This window comes from Scaptodrosophila lebanonensis, unplaced genomic scaffold (genome assembly GCF_003285725.1).
Source record: "Scaptodrosophila lebanonensis strain 11010-0011.00,11010-0021.00 unplaced genomic scaffold, SlebRS2 tig00001412-arrow-pilon, whole genome shotgun sequence".
Taxonomy (NCBI): Eukaryota; Metazoa; Arthropoda; class Insecta; order Diptera; family Drosophilidae; genus Scaptodrosophila; species Scaptodrosophila lebanonensis.
The window spans coordinates 6,818,393-6,837,156 of record NW_022060739.1 but is presented as its reverse complement, the minus strand read 5'-3'; the positions used below and the strand labels follow the sequence as shown (position 1 = coordinate 6,837,156).

The 18,764-nt window shown below is 37.1% G+C and overlaps 1 protein-coding gene across 2 annotated transcripts; it reads left to right on the top strand.

Moving 5' to 3' along the window:
• Positions 1-304: 304 nt before the first annotated feature.
• LOC115631260 (ubiquitin-conjugating enzyme E2Q-like protein CG4502) lies at positions 305-18,613 on the top strand. 2 transcript variants are annotated; one of them, XM_030527972.1, is made up of 6 exons: positions 305-537; positions 15,432-16,016; positions 16,251-16,383; positions 17,131-17,388; positions 17,460-17,551; positions 17,868-18,613. In XM_030527972.1, exons 2-6 carry the CDS (start codon positions 15,664-15,666, stop codon positions 17,950-17,952), a joined length of 921 nt encoding a protein of 306 aa, XP_030383832.1. In that variant the 5' UTR covers positions 305-537; positions 15,432-15,663; the 3' UTR covers positions 17,953-18,613. The 2 variants fall into 2 exon arrangements, with proteins under 2 accessions (XP_030383832.1, XP_030383831.1); XM_030527971.1 differs by lacking the exon at positions 305-537 and adding an exon at positions 558-685.
• Positions 18,614-18,764: the final 151 nt, after the last annotated feature.

Below are 18,764 nucleotides of genomic sequence, written 5' to 3'. Positions count from 1 at the left end.
TCTGTTAAAAAAAAATTAAAGAAATTTAGAGTTGAAATTATCAAAAGTAATTTTTCCATAATATAAACAAACAGCCACAAGAAATGTTTAATAAATAGAAAAAGAAGAAAAAGCAACTAGCATTTTGAATCGAAACGAAATTTAACAGCACTAACACAGCTGGCCAACGCTCGCAGCACTGCCCTTCCCAACACTGTCCAGCTCGAAATAGTATCGTTTTTGCATACTCGATACCATCTGTGCGCAAAGTGCAGCAGCAACAACAACACATTCCAAGTTGTGCGACGTCTGTTGAAGCAGCGGCAACTACGCGGATGCCAAACGAAAGCTTTTAACTGGATTTTTTTTCCAAGTAAAAAGAATTTTGCAAACGGTGCTGCGTAGTGCGCGTTTTTAATTTACAATCGAATAATTTACATAAAATTTTCAAAGTTAATTTTTAAAACCCGGTGTGCACAATTTGTGAACATTTTCAAATCAAAAACCATTGATTGATTTTTGCGACCAAATAACGACGACGGCGTCGCTGCAAGCAAGGTGCGTGTATGTGTATGTGTGTGTAGCCAGTGCGTGCGAATAAAGTTACATTTGGTGGCTTTTGTGTGAGTTTATCGTGCATGGTTCCGTGTAATAATATATTGATAAGAAAAGGTTTCATGACGACCGCCTGAGATTTTGTATTGCGGTAAGCTGCACAAACAATAAAATTGTATGTATGCGCCAGTTAGGTGCGTTTGTGTGTATGAGTGTGTTGTGTGTCTGTTTGTTAGTATTGCAAAGTGCCGTTATCTAGCGGTGTCATAGGAGCGTTGCATTTGCTTGTGGCCGCTTCAATTTGCCAATTAAGAGCATTTGACCCGCAAATATACATACATATGTATGTAGATATAGTACATACATATGTATTTAAATTTCTCAATATCCATAGATGCACCAAAGTTTTGTGCATTTGATGTTCGATTGTTGAGCGTCACACACAATTGACCACTTTTCTATGGCTGTGAGCGTTTCGTTAACAGCTTCAATGCATACGTTTGTACCCTGTAGTACTAAAAGAGCCCGCTATCGCGGTGTCGATTCAAAACAAATTGCAGTGTGTCAAGAAAGTGACAATGACAATCTACATGTTTCTCTTTCTGCTGAGAGAAGCGCTCCTCTCCCATTTTATCTATTTTTAGCACAGAACAATGGAAAAGTGACAGTTCGAACGGAATAGAAATAAACATACTGCTCGTATGTAGAAGAAATGCGCAATTGGAACGCGATAATGTTTACCCATTCCAGCCGATCGTGTTAAAGTCTTGTAGGCTGTGTATAAAAAGTATACTAACCAATTTAAAATGCTGAGGGTTTGAATCCCTAGCAAAGAAAATCCTTTTAAAAATAGGGAAACTAACAAAGGCATAAATAATATATATTTTAAAACATTTGGCCAAATCGAATATCATGGCTATTACAATACAAATGTTAGGTGTTAGCGAAATTACGAACGCAGGACTGATGCCTGTTACTGCAGGGTACATATGAATGCATGTGTTTCCACGTATGTATGTGTGCGCTGCATTTGACACTGAATGGTGTGCACACACAACTGTTGTTGTTGCTTTTGTATTATTTGTCTATACATTGCACTTTAGCTTTTTGACATTGGCGGCCAGGCTGGCTGGCTGGCTGGCCAGCCAGTGAAGAGAAGCACTGAAACGTGAGCTTTGAAAGATAGGCACGGTTCAATGTCAATATACCCGCAGTCTTTCCATTGAACTTGATATTGAAAAATATATTTCAATATTCAAGTGGACTTTATGTGTGTGTGTGTGTGTGTGTGTGCGTGTATGACAAAATTTCTAGTGGCACAGTTTCAAGTTTTAATCTAAACGGAAACATTGTGTAAGTTCCAGCTTCGGCCTTGTTCCTATTGATAGAAATATGATTTCATTTCAAAACGACAGCTGGTGCTGCTGCAGCTTTTTAATCTGAATTCATTTTCTAAGCTCTTTTTTCTTGGGGTTTTTCGTCAATTTCGAAGACACTAATTCTGCTTGAATTCCAATTAGTGTGTTGATTGGAAAAATTTTAATCAAACAATATTTAGAAGTAACTATATAAATTCTTTTATAAATATTTGATTTGATTTATTACTGGGCAATCAATAGTTATAGGAAAACAATAAATGTACTTTCTTAAATCGTCTTCATTTTTTCATAAGTAATCATCAAAATACCACAACCTCAAAAAAGGAAAAGAAATCGACTGATGTTCATAATACATATTTAATAATTATTAAGCCTCGCTCTAATCTATAAGATCAAACTTTTATTATAGCTGTCAAGATTCAGTTTCAAATAATGTTGACCATACTTAATTTGATTTGTTTTCTATTACTAATCATCTTTACTAAATGCTTCAAGCAATGACAGTCCTCAACTATTAAGTTCTCATAAGGTTTTTAGCGAGTTTGTCATCTCTTGTTACTCATAAAATCTGTTGAGTGCAGTCTATTCTCCCAATTAGTCAATTTTTTTCAAAGCGGCGCCTTATCGATTCTCACAAAGGCTGACCATAAAAACAAATCCCCGAGTCAAAAAATAACAGCGCGTGTCAAATTGCACAAAGACAACTTTTACATAAGTTTTTAAATCAGCTCTGACTTTGTTTAGACCAGAGATACACGAGATGCATGTATTTTATTGCCCAAAAATGTTTGTGACAGTCGCGCTTGGCTTCTCCTGCCTTTGCCTTCAGCCCTCAGAGCTAAAATGCGCCAATTTTATTTACTGCTGACATTTCGCAAATGCTCAGTAAGGGTCTTTTAGAAGCGCCCACGCATTCGCCAAACTCTCTGGGCGCCAAAGGGCGTGCTTTTGTTTGGTATTCATGAATGAACTGAAACAGCAGAAGGAGCAAAAGGCGAAGGAGCAGCAGCCTCAGCCAGGCATGCCGGAGTGGTGGAGCCAGCCAGGGAGAGAGAAATGGCAGTATGTCTTGGCCTTGCGCCTTTTGCCTTTCTGCTGATTTAACACTAAAAACTCAGTAAATCGAGAGAGAAAAAGTAAACGGTGGCAGGTCGAAAATGTTGTACCCTTCTGAACTGCTTTGGGGTATAAAATGTTTTCAAAAGTAAGACCTTTTCGGGGAACAACATTTGTGCAATAATTGCAGCTTTAATATTTAAGTTAAAAAGAAAATTTTGGAAAACAAATACATAAATGAAATCGTTGAAGAACCCAGAGGGGCTATAGAATACACTCCCTTGAAGTTAGTGTCGCTACGATTTCTGGGTTGACTTTACACATTACACAGCAATTACTCCGCTGCTTGTCAGGCAGCCAGAGTGAATAGGCGTTACAAGGTTAAAGGGCATTAATAACCAGTTTAATATTTAATGATATGTTTTCAAACAATACGAGATTAAATAATATACGAGGCTATACGCGTTTAAGGGCCTGAACGACGACTCAACACACTCGCCAGGGTTAGATTGGGAATGCCAGATCGTGCATTATTCTTCGATGGTCCTATCTCCTATCGATTGGCATTAAAGTGTATATGGGGATTGTTATTGGCTTTTTAAGATCTTTAAGAATCAAGTAATTTCTTATGCAGAACCTTGGGTAAAATAATCTAAGAAATCCAATTAGACACTTATTTAGATCTTTATATGTTTAGAAAATAGTCGAAAATATTTAAAAATAGCGTATATGGCTTCTTTAAGATCCTAGGAGTAATGCCTCTGTCAGTAATGCAAGGAATTTACAAGTGTGTGACGAATATTGCTATTTTAGTCGGATCCGACAATATAGTTGATTTCGTCCTTGCAACATTCGACCGACTTTCGACTTTCAAACTATTCGAGTGTGTGCCTGTTCGTTGCTTTTCTCTCTTTTTGTGACAAATCCATCCAACTTAATCCGTAAGTGTATTCGAGAACATATTATGGGGAGTGCAAGAGAGAAAATAATAGAAGGAAGGAAGGAAGAGTTGCGATGTCGAGGTCATGCTCTGAATTTAAATTGCTGTTATTAGATCGCAATCCTTTTCACTAAACTTTTAATATTGCATTCCCGCCAGGCTTTTTATTTTGATTACCACCCGCAATCCTCGTATTACAAACTTGGCCAGGAAGTGCCAAATGAATTTATAGATTTTCAGAGTCATGAATTTATTATGCATACACACACAAGAGCCAATGAAACAAACAACAACAACAACAATAGCAATAGCTATGAAAACCATGTAGAGCTCTTAAGGCCTAGAACTATAAATAGAAAGAGACTTAAGGCAAAGGCTAGGCGATTACGATTCCATCAATTTGAGCTTTCCTTCAAGTTCATTGAGTTGCCTTAATGGCGCAAAGGCCAGGATTATGAATTTAACATGAACGACATAGGCATTGGGCATCGGGTATTAGCGTTTGCGTTGGCGTCGTTTCGGTTACGGACTCGACGTAGGCGATAAACAATTTTAATCAACATAAACAATATGCAGGCCAACACAATGGCGCGCGTCAGTCGGCGCTGAAATTAACAGAATATAGCATTTGCTAAGTCGCGCCCATTGACGTCAGCAGCTGGAGGTGGAGATGGTTCGAGATCCTTTGTGGCTGGGCCTGACCAGACAAAACTCGTATGCGTGGCAAGTGGCAATGTGTGTGTGGCAAGAGATAGAGGGTACTGTGTCTCAAGCTAAAAGGGATAGCATGCTCGAGCTGCTTAGGTACTAATGGCCAAGACAATGCGTGCTTTGGCTCAATGAACTTGACGGCTGCCTGACCCAAAGAACACACTAAAGGGACTTAACATATCTACCCTAAGTGTGTTACCCAAAAACAACTTACAAATGCTTAGCACAACTTTTAATCATAGTTGCATTAAACTTTTAAAGCAACAACAAGTTAGGAGTTGAATTTTAAAATAAAAACATTAAAAATATTTGTTTTTAATTAAATAAATGACAAACAGATGTACATATATACAGATTCCTATTTACATTATGTAATACTATTATCTAATAAACAGAATATATTTATATTATATATATTATATATATTATTCGAATGACGTGACAGCTTTTAAAGCATTGCAGTTCCCACACTTAGAACTAAATATGAAAAAATCTAGGTGTAAGTAATTGGTCAAATATTGTATTGTGTTTTTTTTTTTTCAGTTTCAACCATCTATTGATCAGTTATTAGCGATTTTTTCATAATTTATTTAAATGCCAATGGCAAAATAGTTTACCTGAATTGCCTTCTTGAAAAACTAATACAGTCGCAGAGACTTTAACAGCAGAAACATTTTCATATCCTGTACCCAATAAAAGAAACGATATGCCAAAAAGTCTGTACATGTGTTTCAGGCAATAAAAGGCATAGCCGATTCGACGTTATAGAAACATATAGATACGATAAAGGCATGTCCGTCTTCTAAAGCAATGATAACTTTTGAAAACTTGAGTTATTATGAAAATCGGTTTAATGTAGAATTTGTACAAAAACTTTCCTTAAAGTCCATTTTAGTTGAAATACTTTTCAAACATTCTAGTAATGAGAACAGACTTCCTTTATTTCTAATGCAATTCATGCACCCACGCAGCCAACACCTGACACTTTGATAATGCACTTTTCCTCATAAAAAAAAACTACATACAACCCACACACAAACGTGTGTATAACTTTCAAGCGATGATGCGCTATTAATCGAAGCCGCTATTGCCGTCATCACAGGGATATGCACGCAAGCACATTTATTTAGTTATGTTGTGGGCAGGACCTGCCGTAGAGGTCAGCCACTGGAAGTCCACTTCAGTTAGTCGACAATAAACACGAGCACGGTGGAGACTGGGCGTACTCTCTTTATGGTTGTTAAAAGCAATTTCATAAATGGCTTCCGTTTCGCAGGACACGCACACACACACACACACCAACTCATATACACACAAGATTCACACCACACGATGGCTGGCCATTGAGCTATGCCGCAGAGTTGTTGTTCCTTTTTTCTATCTCTTGCAAAACTCTGTGAATGTTTTTGGTAAGCAAAAATTTGGTGTAGCATACATTCGGGCGCTGCGTCTACGTGCTTTCAATGTCATGTAACGTATTAGAGAAGAAAAAACACAAAAACAAAAAACGCAAAATAGACATTCGTTTGTATGTATAAATAATAAATACAATATATATGTGAGCGGGGAGGGCGAGTAGGCTACGCTGATGAGCCTGGAACAGGACTTGCCTTGGCTGCTGATTGCTCTTCTCTGTATTTTTTTAAGTGTGCGTGTTCGTGTGTGTGCGATAATTTGTCTGTTTGTCTCTGCGTGGGTGTTAAATGCTGTGTGTGTGTGTGGCGGCAGCTGTTGTGGCGCCACATAAAATGATAAACAGAGACATATCAAGGTCAAAGTTAAGGCGTCGAGTGCGCCACTTAAGGCATGTTGTCAAGCACTCTTTGTGTAACGGCGAGGCAAGTAAAGGCAAGGGAAAGCAGTACGCCATAAGTATTTATATAAACTGACAACAGTCTTTCACTCACTCACTCACGTGTGTGAGTGTGCTGCGGCTTGTTGACAAAACCCCAGCTTATACATAAATTAAAAGCCAGCCTTAAAACTCCAAGAGAGCGCCCGGCCCAGATATCCGAACAAGCCAATGAACTTGCCACAACACTCATTGAGTTCAGAGATAGTCCCCACTCTTTGCTTTGCTGGAAATTGCGAACACGACAAAGCATTTTGGTCACATCACCATGAACAATGAACCAGGAAATATTTAAACAATTTGCAGCAGCCAGGCAGATTGTGCCCATTGCTTTTACATACACACTCATGCATATTTAAAGCTCTGCCTAAATGCATACATATAAGCGAACACATTCATATACGAGTGAGTATAGCAACAAATATGCATTGAGCACACCAAGTTTAATTCAATTTGCATATTCAAATCGCCATGAAAATGAAAATTGTTAATAAATACATAACAAAGGCAAAAGCTAACACAAATTTACAGTCACAGCACACATTCATCCTCAGCCTCTGTCCACCCCCACCCCTTCAAAAAGCAACAGCAACACACTAATTTAGCAGCAACAACAACACCAACTTCGGGGAGCAGCCTCCTCTTTAAATGAGTCAGCATTGGCGCCAACTAACTAGAACAATGGCAACAAAAAGTTGATGTGTACATAACACACACACACACACACATACACTAAATGCAAAAGAGAGTGAGAGAGGGAGCGAGTGCGCGTATGTGTAGGTGAGAGAGAGGTGTGAAACAGTGCCACACAAAGGCTTTTGTGCAGATATTGTTGTCATGGCAACAGAAACAGCAGCAGCAGCAGCAATCGCAATGCAATGTGCAATTTGCTACTAACGGTTGATGGGCTGGACTGTAATTCACAACTAAAAATAAATTTATTCAACCAAGTCTGGCATGCCATTCAACAGATTTGCCTTCAGTAATTACATTCCACATAATTAAATATGCAATTTTGTATACTATTTTATAAAATGTAATTCAAATAGTCGATGTTCTTGTCAAAGCAATAACAAAACCAGCACGATGGCCTTTTCGTTTTATTAAAATAGTCAGCTGTTGCTTGCAGTTTTTGTGGTGTCTATTGTTGGGCTATGTAGTGTTCAATGCGTGTGTATGTAAGTATGTATGTATGTATGTGTATAGATCATGTACAGTGTGATGTGGTGAGATGCGCTCGCAGCTAAAACGTCGTGTGGTAGACGGCTTCGGCTGTGGTGGATTTGAGATCAGGCCGGCTTAACTCCTTAGTTCTCGCGTAAGGTACATACATATGTTTGTAGCTTTCACAAGTAAATACAATCTACATTCACAATAAAAGTACAAAACATACTAAACTTAATCATTTGATTACACAATAGTTAGTATATTCTCATGTTTTTTTTTAAAGTTAACTTTGCTTTGTTCTTAATTTCACACACACTGTTACTGTCTAAAACGTGAATTGTACCTAAAAAGACTCACCAAACCATCTACCAGTCTATATAGCACATAGCGATTAGTTGTGAATCGGAATGTTGATTATTATTTCGATATATGATTTTTGAAAACCCAACTTAACTAAAGCTACTAAATTTCCCTCACTCTGCATGTCGCATTCATGTATAATATTGTATGTGAACACTAGAAAATTGTATCTACATAGAAAGACTTTATCTACCAAACGACCGATCTACAAGTTGTGTCCCCAAGCGAACAGAACTTCTTGAAATAAGGACACAGAATCGATATTTTGACAATTTAATATAACTTTTTGTACGATTATTATACCCTTTACCCGTTAAAGTACAAATAAATGAAAATATATATTAGGCGATGAAAATGCGTTAAGTTGTTGATTTGGAGATATGTAATTCGATCTCCATTAATTTCAGGAAATATTTTGGCTGATTTTTTATAAATTCACGTACTTCACAGAATGGTACTGTAGTTACTTATTTAAACTGGCCAACATGTTTGTTGATCATTCTTGAATCAAGTATACCACCCGTGGACTCTCGTCACGGAATAAACAATTATCACCACAAACTGGTTTCATAAATTGAAACAAAGTGTAATCGAGCTTAATAGAGAACTTAATATTCGCTATTTGTTTGATCGTCAGTGTTACTTGTAGTGCGATTACTAGGTTGCTATCAAATTTTGACGGGGTGTCAATAAGAGATGAGCCTAAGGGATATTTTTGAATTCTTACAGAATTCTTTAATTTAATATAATTCTTTATTTCTAATTCATATTTCATTTAAAAATTGGGCAAGTCTAATAAAAGTCATTACTAATACGTATAATTATGTAACTTTATTTCTTGTCAGTGAAAAGGCACATTTTCTGAGGTAGTAGCTTAAAAATATATATTCCATAGAAATTCCAAATTAAATAAAGTACTAAAAAATATATTTAAATGAATTTGAATAATTTCTTATTGAAATAAGTGTTATTTCAGCCCTCTATAGCTATTCGAAACCTATTAAAACTGAAAGATCCAAATTAAGGCTTGATAAATAAATAAATCGCTTGAAATGTGAATATCTATAATTAAATGCTAAGCAAATATCATTTGAGGAGGCAAAGAATTGCTTACCTTAACAGTCACATCAAGTCTATGTATATACATAGGTACATATATATATTTATGTACATGTATTGTATGTGCATTTATAGGCAGCAGTGCACGGCACATCATATAAAGCGCTAAAGCGAACAAAGAACTGTCACGAAAGCAAACAAATGCCGGCCACATGCCGACAATTCCTGCTGCACTCGGCCCCTCCTTCTGCTCCACCCATTAGCCTTTAGGGCCCATTGCAGTTGCAATATTCTTCACTGGCTGGTTGTTGACAAATGTTCCTCGTTTTAAATAAGTTTCCGCGTTGCTTTTGCTCTTCGTTATTGCTTTTAAGGCCGGGTTGTTGCTTTCCTCCCAGCAAGTGTTGATAAATGGCGCGTGACGTGTCAGATGTGTTGTTGCCTACTTTTTTTGCATATCATCGAAAACGTAATTAAAGCGCCGCAATATTTAACACAATAAACAAAAATCAATAAGTTGCCACGCCAGGCGGGCCATCAACTTTCCGAAAAATGAAAATTGCATTTTGCAGCTGACACAGTTTTTCTTTTCCTTTTCGTTTTCGCGTTCGTTGCGATGACGTTTCGTGTTTACCTCCGTAATTTGCATGCACTTGGAATGTTTGGAAACACCAGGCAGGCAGAGCAGCAACAACAACAACACAGGCTGCCAGGCTGCTCAAGTCTGAAAATTGTTTATTATCTAAAATATGCCGGCAAGAGCTTTTATTAATGAAGGCAAGATTGATGTTATGTAAGAGTTTTATCCCACGCTCGCCTCGCCTCGCCCGGATTGTGTCGCTAGGTGTTGATAAAAAGGCAAATTAGTTTGCAGTTAAGGAAAGGCATAATGTTGAGAAATTGCTAAAGTAATTTATTAAAATTTTAAGAGACTAACAAGCTGTTATTACCTTCTTTAATATTAGACTGTACTAAAGAGCTTCTTTTTTGAGAATTTCAAAGTAACAACTCAAGGAATGTTTTTATAGGGCATAGAAGTTCGCAGCTATTGGTAGGTTTGCAATATTTTTCACAATCAAAACCGCTTATCAACACTTAGGCCTCATGTACTTACGATTTTGAAATTGTTAATCAATGTTGTCGACTGGTACGACTGTCGGAATTACCTAAATGATATTTTGCGTTCTACTGCTCTACTGTTTCTACCGCCTTTTTTCCCTCAACATTTATTTTGAACAATATTTATAATACCCTTAGCTTAAAACCTGAACTAGTTCATAAACAGACTTGTTTTTCGACACACCCTGTAGTTCTATTGGATTTTGTAACCACTTGTCTTGAATGCTAATGCAAACGTTAATGCGCTCTGGAACAACTGCCAATTAAAAACTAATTTGAGTTACGTGCTATTTTTAAAGCACACCTTTGGGACGCCAGACACCGCCCGACGTTTTTCGAGTGATTTTATGGATGTTTCTTTTTGTAATGCACTTACATTGTTGGACATCAAGATAGAAACAGTGGACCTTCATGGCGAAAGCTGTCTGTAAAAACTGCTCAACTAATCAACAAAATCTCTCGAGAACTTGAATTTATATGGAATTATATTTATTAGATGACCTTGGACGTTGTTTGTCATTAAGTTTCTTTAGTAACTCTTAATTGGTTGTTAAATTTGGTTTTAAAATTTACATAATGGTCAAGCAGAAACTAACCATTATGTACGGGTAGATTCTGTATGCCTTATGCATGGTTTTGGGTCTATAAATATATCAAGAAGATGAGTTTTGGAAACCCAAGCCGATTTAGTCCCAGTTCTTTCGGCAACTTGTTTGGGTTTTATAAAAAAAATGAATTAAGCGATTACTAATTTTAATATTGTAATCTGGTATGTCCGGAATTTTGAATAGTATTATAGTATATTTAGCAAACTTTTACTTAAACTTTATTTCTATCAACTGGAGCCTAGTTCCAGTTCTTCCTGGAACTTAACAGTGAGAGGTATTGGGGATTTGTGTTTAAAAAAAAATGGAATTATAAAGGCGATTACTTGTTTTAATTTTAAGTTATATTATTTGGACTTACATTATATTTAGCAAACTTTGACTTAAACTCATTTCTATTAACTGAAGCCTAGTTTCAGTTCTTCCTGGAACTTAGCAGTGAGAGGTATTGGGGATTTGTGTTAAAAAAAAAAAATGGAATTAGAAAGGCGATTACTGATTTCAATATTGTCCAGAATTTTGACTTTTATTATTTTTAGCAAACTTTGACTTAAACTTTATTTATATTTACTGTAGCATTGTTGTATTCGTATTTCCGGCCCTTTTCACACAACTTAATTGCACATTGGGTGAGGGCTGGTCGCTAATTTGGGATCTTTACTAAATGGTCATGGGAAATTTTCATTGATTTATATCTGTGCTAAAAATTAGCAGCTATTAATACAAATTGCAGGCAGTGGGGTAGATCAGGTTCTACATCGTTTACGTGGGCAGAGATTAAATCGATATTTGCGTTCCCGTACAGATAAGATAAGCACTAATGGGGCCTTCGCCCCATTTTAACGAACCCGTACACTCAATTTGTCGCCTAATATTTCAGAGCTGTCAACGCACAGTCCCAAGTAAATACATATCTACTACATAGAATGCTTGTGTGTGTGTGTTCTTATTTACTAACGAGTTGAAATATGTTTTGTTTAAACAGCGACTGTCGCCGTCGGCCAATTGTGCCACAGAGCTTTGTTTGCTCCCCAAGCGATTTGAATTCCCCCCCAATGGAGTCGCCACTCTCGACTCTTTGTCCATGGCAATGTCGAAGTGCCGCCCAAGGTTTTTGCGTATAAATAGCTTTCCTTTTTGCGGTGAACAGACAATCGGTCTGGGCGGTTTCCCAAGTCTCTCTATAACTCGCTTGTCGATTCATTTCCAGTTTTTGCGTTTCGAAAGCAAAAGTGCAGCTAAAAATAAGTAGTGCAGCAGTTAACGACGAAAGTTGGAGCCATGTCGCCTACGCTGCTCCTCTTCATCCAAACCCGACCACGTCGTAATGAGTTGGGTTTCATGTTATTAATAGAACATCAACCCACACATGCACATCTGTTGGCTGACCACTGGTTGGGGTCAGCCATCGCTCAAATGAATAACCATGTGGGTATGGTAGATATACCTAAATACATATATACATACATGTATCCATGTGTCGAACAATCAATCACAATTCGTTGTTCCAGCAATTGGCTGTCAGTTAACTGTGAACTTTGACTCTTAGGCAGCGGGAATTTGTGTTAGACCTTTTTTAATAGCAATATTATACCTCGAAACACATTCTTTTGTTGCTGAAATTGCTTATTATTTTTGTAATTTAAGAACTTAAACTTCACAAGTATACAGTTAAATGAAAAACTATAAAGAAAAGTAGGTTAAAATTAGGGAAAATAAAAGAGTTGATTGGTGAAGAATAGCTCTTCAGATATTTTCTAAGGGGTTGCTTTAGCTTTTTGCTTAGACAGACTTTAGAGCTCAGCAATAGATTAGCTTATTTAGTTAGATATGATTTGGTAAATAGACTGAAATTTTGATGTAGCGTGTTATAGATAATCGGTGTTTAAATAGAGTCTTTAAGAGACTATTTTCAGAGATTTTTAAGGGTTTATATTTTAGCTCTTTTATAAGCATTTTCTGTTTAAATAGTTTACTTACTATTCCATTTAAATGTTGATAACAGATATTTAATTTATACAAATAATTGATTACAGTATATAGATCCAGTAAAAAATATTCGGTTTTCACTACCATATGACCGATAAGGTCAATTATTTTATCGAAATTGTACTTATATAATGCAAGCTTAGAGTTAAAATTACTAAGTTAACAAGGTTGTATCTAGCCATGGTATTGGTAGCTTACATTTAATTGAAAGAGTGTATGATTTGAGATAAGCAAGTTGGGATCTGAGTTGCCTGAGAAATTGGATCTGTGTTTTGAAAAGAATATAGAGAACAACTCGTACACTGTATAGCTAATAGACATTACGGTTTTAAATAAAACTAAATGATTAGGAAAGGGTACTGTTCGAATTGCAAATATTCGAAATGTTCTATTTTATACTTTATGTTTTGCAATATACAATGTACTTCGATTTTTTCCACTAGTCTTTTTTGAAAACAGTATCAATTACTAGTATAGAACTGAGAATTTAAGAATTGCAAATATTCGAAATGTTATACTTTATCCTTTTTTTTTTTATTATACGAGTATGTATCTACTTAGAAGTTATGTGGATTTTAAAGCTTTCTCCCACTAGTCTTTTTTGAAAACAGTCTCAATTACTGGTATAGAATACCTGAAGACACGAAAAAAAGGAAAACTATTTAAAGGGGGCAGGAAAATCAAAAAATAAAATAAACTCGTGTAGCCTAGGGGCTAGGAGCGGCTGCATACCAAGTTTAATTAATGTGCGCTCAACCGTTTCCGAAATCCAGGCGTTCATCCAGACGGACGGACGGACATGTCTAGATCGATTTCTCTCATCGTGCTGATCCAGAATTCTGCATGTTACATACTTTGTACAAACCTAATGTACCCTTTTTATCCTAGGGGTATAAAAAAATAGTTATTCTTGAAAACACCTAAAAATATAGAGTAGCGGTTATAGAAACTGACCAAAGCTGATCGCTTTACAACACTGCAACACTTATTGCAGCAGAAATGCTGACCTGCCCCAATTAGTCCGGCTTCGATTTGTGCCACTATTTGCGAAGCTGTCTCAAATTTTTAACAGCCAATTAAGCACTTTAAGCGAACTTGCTGCGCTGTGCAGTGGAGAACGGCGCATTAACACCCTTTCGCTAAATTCCTCTAGGGGCCAGGGTGGAAGAGAGAATAAAAGTTCATTTTACAATCTTGACACACTCCGCTTAATCGTGGCGCTGCGCTTCATTTGTTAAAGTGGCATTAAATCTTGATTGTGACCTTCATTAGAGAGATGAAGTGTGTTAATATACATTACAAACAAATGGTTGCTTAGTTGCCACGCCCACCACAGCAGCAGCACTTGAAGGTTGAGCCCTAATGACGCCTTTGGCAGCGTTAAGTTGGCCAACTTCCAGCTCAACCAACCGACGACCCATACTCGCCGGCAGTCGTGGCAACTAATTATGCACAACCCAAACAATTTTCAGCTAACCATGGTCAACATCACCCCCAGGCAGGCACCCAATTGGACGCCCACATGGAAACACTTAAACCTTGGTTGCTGCACAGCATCCAAGACTCGCCTCCCCACAAACTTTTGCCATAAAATGCTTTTGGCCCTTGGCCCCTCTACCCACTGCCTACTGTTTCCTCTGTTGTGTTGTGACCCACAATGCCATAAGTCTTCCATTTGTGTTTCGTTGCTTCTCGTTTTACTGCCGTTGTTATGAGTATTTAACATATTTTCGCTTTTTTATTTGCCAGCAAATGTTGCCAAGGATGTTCCATCTGATGATGATGATGATGATGAATGTGATGATGTATTTGTTGTATGCATTTCAGGTGAACGACATTGATAAGTCTCGTCGAGTGTTTTATCTCCGTTGCTCTCGATTCTCACAGAAGGCCACAAATAAATACATAAGTGGGTTGTAGAAGGTAGAGACATGATTATGACAGCTTAGCTTTAAACTGTTGCCTTGGTTGATACAGGAACGCTCCTAATAGGCATACTTTATGATTGTAAAAAAGTGCCAATCATTATTATTTGCATGGGAAGCAGCTCTTGTACTTTTTCTTACAATTATAGATTTATTTATTATATATTTCCCTTCTCACGAGCTTAATCATTTCCATAAAAGTTTTATAGGTACTCCATTACTTTGTTAGGTACCGAAAACTAGCGTTTGTGTGTTTGAATGTATGATTGTGAAATTCAGGGCGGAAGAAATTTGGATCTGGGTTTGTTATTCATTGAGCCCTTTCTACAAGCTAACTGAAAGATACAAAGTTTTTATTAGGTTTAAAGTTGTAAGATATAAACAGATACTTTTGATTAACGTTATAATAATAATTTTGCTTTATAGTAAGAATTTACGTGCATAAAAATAAATGTCATGTCATTTAATTAAAGAAACATGTATCGTTTTTTCTTTAAATACATAATAATAAAGTTGGAACATTCGATTCAAAGCACTTCTTAAAGGACATCAAATAACTAATGAGTACTAGTTCTAGTTGTATTTTCCTTACCACAGACCAAGTTTTCTCAAGCTATTTACTATTAAATCATACTTCCAGTGAAATAAAACTTGGAAACCCAGAAAATACTTACAAATTATTATGCAACACTGTTTTTTAAACGCTTTCCCACCTTACCTTTTTGCTCTTTTCAGGCCATTTAAGGACCCACCTGCACTCCACTGAAGAGATAAGTTAAACCGCACAAAACCAAAGGCTTATTCCATAGACCGATGCAGAAGACTGAAACCACCACCATTCCCACAACTTGTAAATAGAAATCAAGCCACCGCTCAAAAGGAGAAACACAATTACAAGAACAACAAGGAATTCAACTGCAATTAATAAGTTTAGAGACACAGTCGCATCAAGGTAGTCACGACCAAAATGTCATCACGTTCCAAAGAAAGAGTTGTCACTGCGTTCCGTAAAATCTTCCAAAAGTCCACCAACAACAACAACAATAATAATAATAACAACAATAACAACAACAACGACAAAAGCAGTGATAAAGTCGACGCAGTCGCCAATGGGGCTGCCAACGACAACAACAATGTCGTTGTGGTGGGCGCAGCCGAGGCCATAAATAATGTGGCAGCCGGCGGTCCTGCATCCTCCTCCGCATCCACTTCCGGTGCTACGCACAACAACAGCAACAACAACAAAAATGCGGTGGTCCGCATGGCCCCCGAACAGCCGGTCTGCGAATCGCCGGGCAAACGTCGTCGACAGGATCACAAGTGAGTAGTTCTGTTCGAAATAACTCAAAGGCGCATTTTTCGATTAGTGCTTGAAATAAATTTTAAAGGCTATCGGGAAATGTCAATATTCTGAGAATATTTTTTTGTTTAAACTGTAATATAACCGCAGTTTTGAGTTATTTTATGGTCTCTCAGAAAATCCAAATTAGTCGTGAAATCCGGCAGCAAGCAAAATTACGTTTTACTTGAATTGGTTTTGTCACCACTTTTCAGAGTGGCGCCTGCAGCTTCAAAGAAATGCGGCTCCCTATTGGCCGCACCTGACCAAAGTATACGCTCGCGTCGCCTCATGAAGGAGTATCGCGAAATGGAACGCCTCCAGCGACAGAATGATGCCGTTTTCACAGTAAGTGTATTCTATATTTTATTTCCGACAATGACGTTGTGTTTGTGGAGAAAATTGACGATGGATCCTCTGGAGAAAAATTAGGAAATCTGCCCCACCTTCTGACAGTTTTGTGGGAATGTATGCAACAGGCAGAAAGAATCGTGGCAGACCCCACACATATATATATATATTCTTGATCAAGACGACAAGTCGAGTCGATATAGCCATGTCCATCTGTCCATCCGTCCGTCTGTCTGTATGAACGCAAGGAATTCTGAAAGTATAAGAGCTAGAATAACCAATTTTTTTAATAATTTTTTTTTCTTAAATTTCCCTTTTTTGTGGAGAGTACAGGGTATTTCACTGTCGGGCTTGCTCGACTGTAGCGTTCTATCTTGTTTGTGCTTACTTTATAGCTAGTATAGTATAATGATTAGTATACTATAATATTTTTTCGATCGATCCATTTAATCCGACTCTTGCCATGCACACCTATGGATTTTAATAAATCCAATCCATTAATGACAGTTCTACCAGTTCTTTAATATATCATTTAAATTATGTGCTAATGTAGTAAAAGCTTTAAAAACAATGTATTACATTGGTTAAGAAGTTATCCTGTCAGAAAAATGCCTGGGACGCTATACTTTTAAGACCAAACACTCTGTAAAGCTCACATAATTATATATGGTCATTCAAATCTTTGACACCTCTTCTCTGCTAATCCTAATCCACCTAATCTATTAACTTCTCTTCATCGAACAGGTGGAACTGGTCAACGATAGTCTCTTCGAGTGGCATGTACGTCTGCATGTCATCGATCCGGACTCGCATCTAGCACGCGACATGGTTGAATTGAACGTGCCAGCCATACTTTTGCATTTGAGTTTTCCCGACAATTTTCCTTTCGCACCACCGTTCATGCGTGTTGTAGAGCCGCGCATCGAGAAGGGGTATGTAATGGAGGGCGGCGCCATATGCATGGAACTGCTAACTCCACGCGGCTGGGCCAGCGCCTACACTGTGAGTAACAGCTGGGGATTTATATTTATTTATCACATTTGCATTACCTTAATTGCTTCAATTCGTTTCAGGTGGAGGCGGTGATTATGCAGTTTGCGGCCAGCGTGGTTAAGGGTCAGGGTCGCATAGCACGCAAACCAAAAAGTACAAAGGAGTTTAGTCGGTAAGTATGGCCTTGAATTGGATTCCCTAACAAATGGAACGTTACTTTGTTTTTCAATGCAGAGATATAAAGAGATGCTTATGTAATTTTATATCTCATTGGAAAATAAAAGATATTTCATACAAACAATCGGTTCAAAGTAGAGTTCACACTTTTAAAAAAGGAGTTCGACTAATTCAACTAGTTCCACAAAATTATTAATTAAGTAATTAAGCTGTAGATTCATTTTGAGCATTTCAATAAGAAATTGCCTTCACTCTATAAAATTCATCTCTATCTACAATCTATCTAATTCTCACGTATTATTTAATTACAGCCGTCAAGCTGAGGAGTCGTTCCGTTCGCTGGTGAAGACTCACGAGAAATATGGTTGGGTTACGCCCGCCTTGGCCGATGGCTAAGAAACAGCTTACTTCAGTTGCTCAGCTACTCTTATATTTGCCAACTTAGTCAACTAATATGTATTAGGAACTTAAGAACACCCCACATATGCAGCTCATTTACAACTACATACACATATATACTGGAGAAGACAACGTGCGACCATAATGATGATGATGATGACGACTCTTCATAGTTTTCCTCTTTAACAATGTTTCGTTATAAAAATGAAATTATGCTATTTGTCAATGCGGCGGCAACGATTCCTTTTAATTTCACTATTTAGTTACGTTACCGCCCGATTCGATGAAAACTGCAAACGATATCAATTGTCTGAAATGCTAAACCATCCAAAAACAACAGCAAACAAGCAAAATATTAGTCTAAATTCGAGATTTAGTCTGTAAAACATTGAAGGAAAATGAAGGAAGTGAAGAGAATACCTAATATTTAAGTCGTAAACTGATGCTCACAAAGGCATAGGACGAAAGGAGAATCAAGTATTATTTATTCAGCGAATTTGAATAATACTTATTGAATAATAATCGCGTAGTTCTTAAAGAAACACTGAATATAACTATTAAATTGTGTTGCATTAAGTTGTGTAAAAATTTTATTTAAAATTAGATTAATATAACAAGCTAAAAAATACACTTAAAATAAAGTACTGTGTTATTATGATTTGTGATTTTGTTATGTTTAACAAACAATTCGCTACAAATGCCAAACACACCAAATTAAAAAACGTTGTAGTCCGAATACTGAATTACTATTTTCTTTGATAATTGTTTAAAAACATAAGAACTTAGTTTTCGCTTTAAGTTTCCAACAA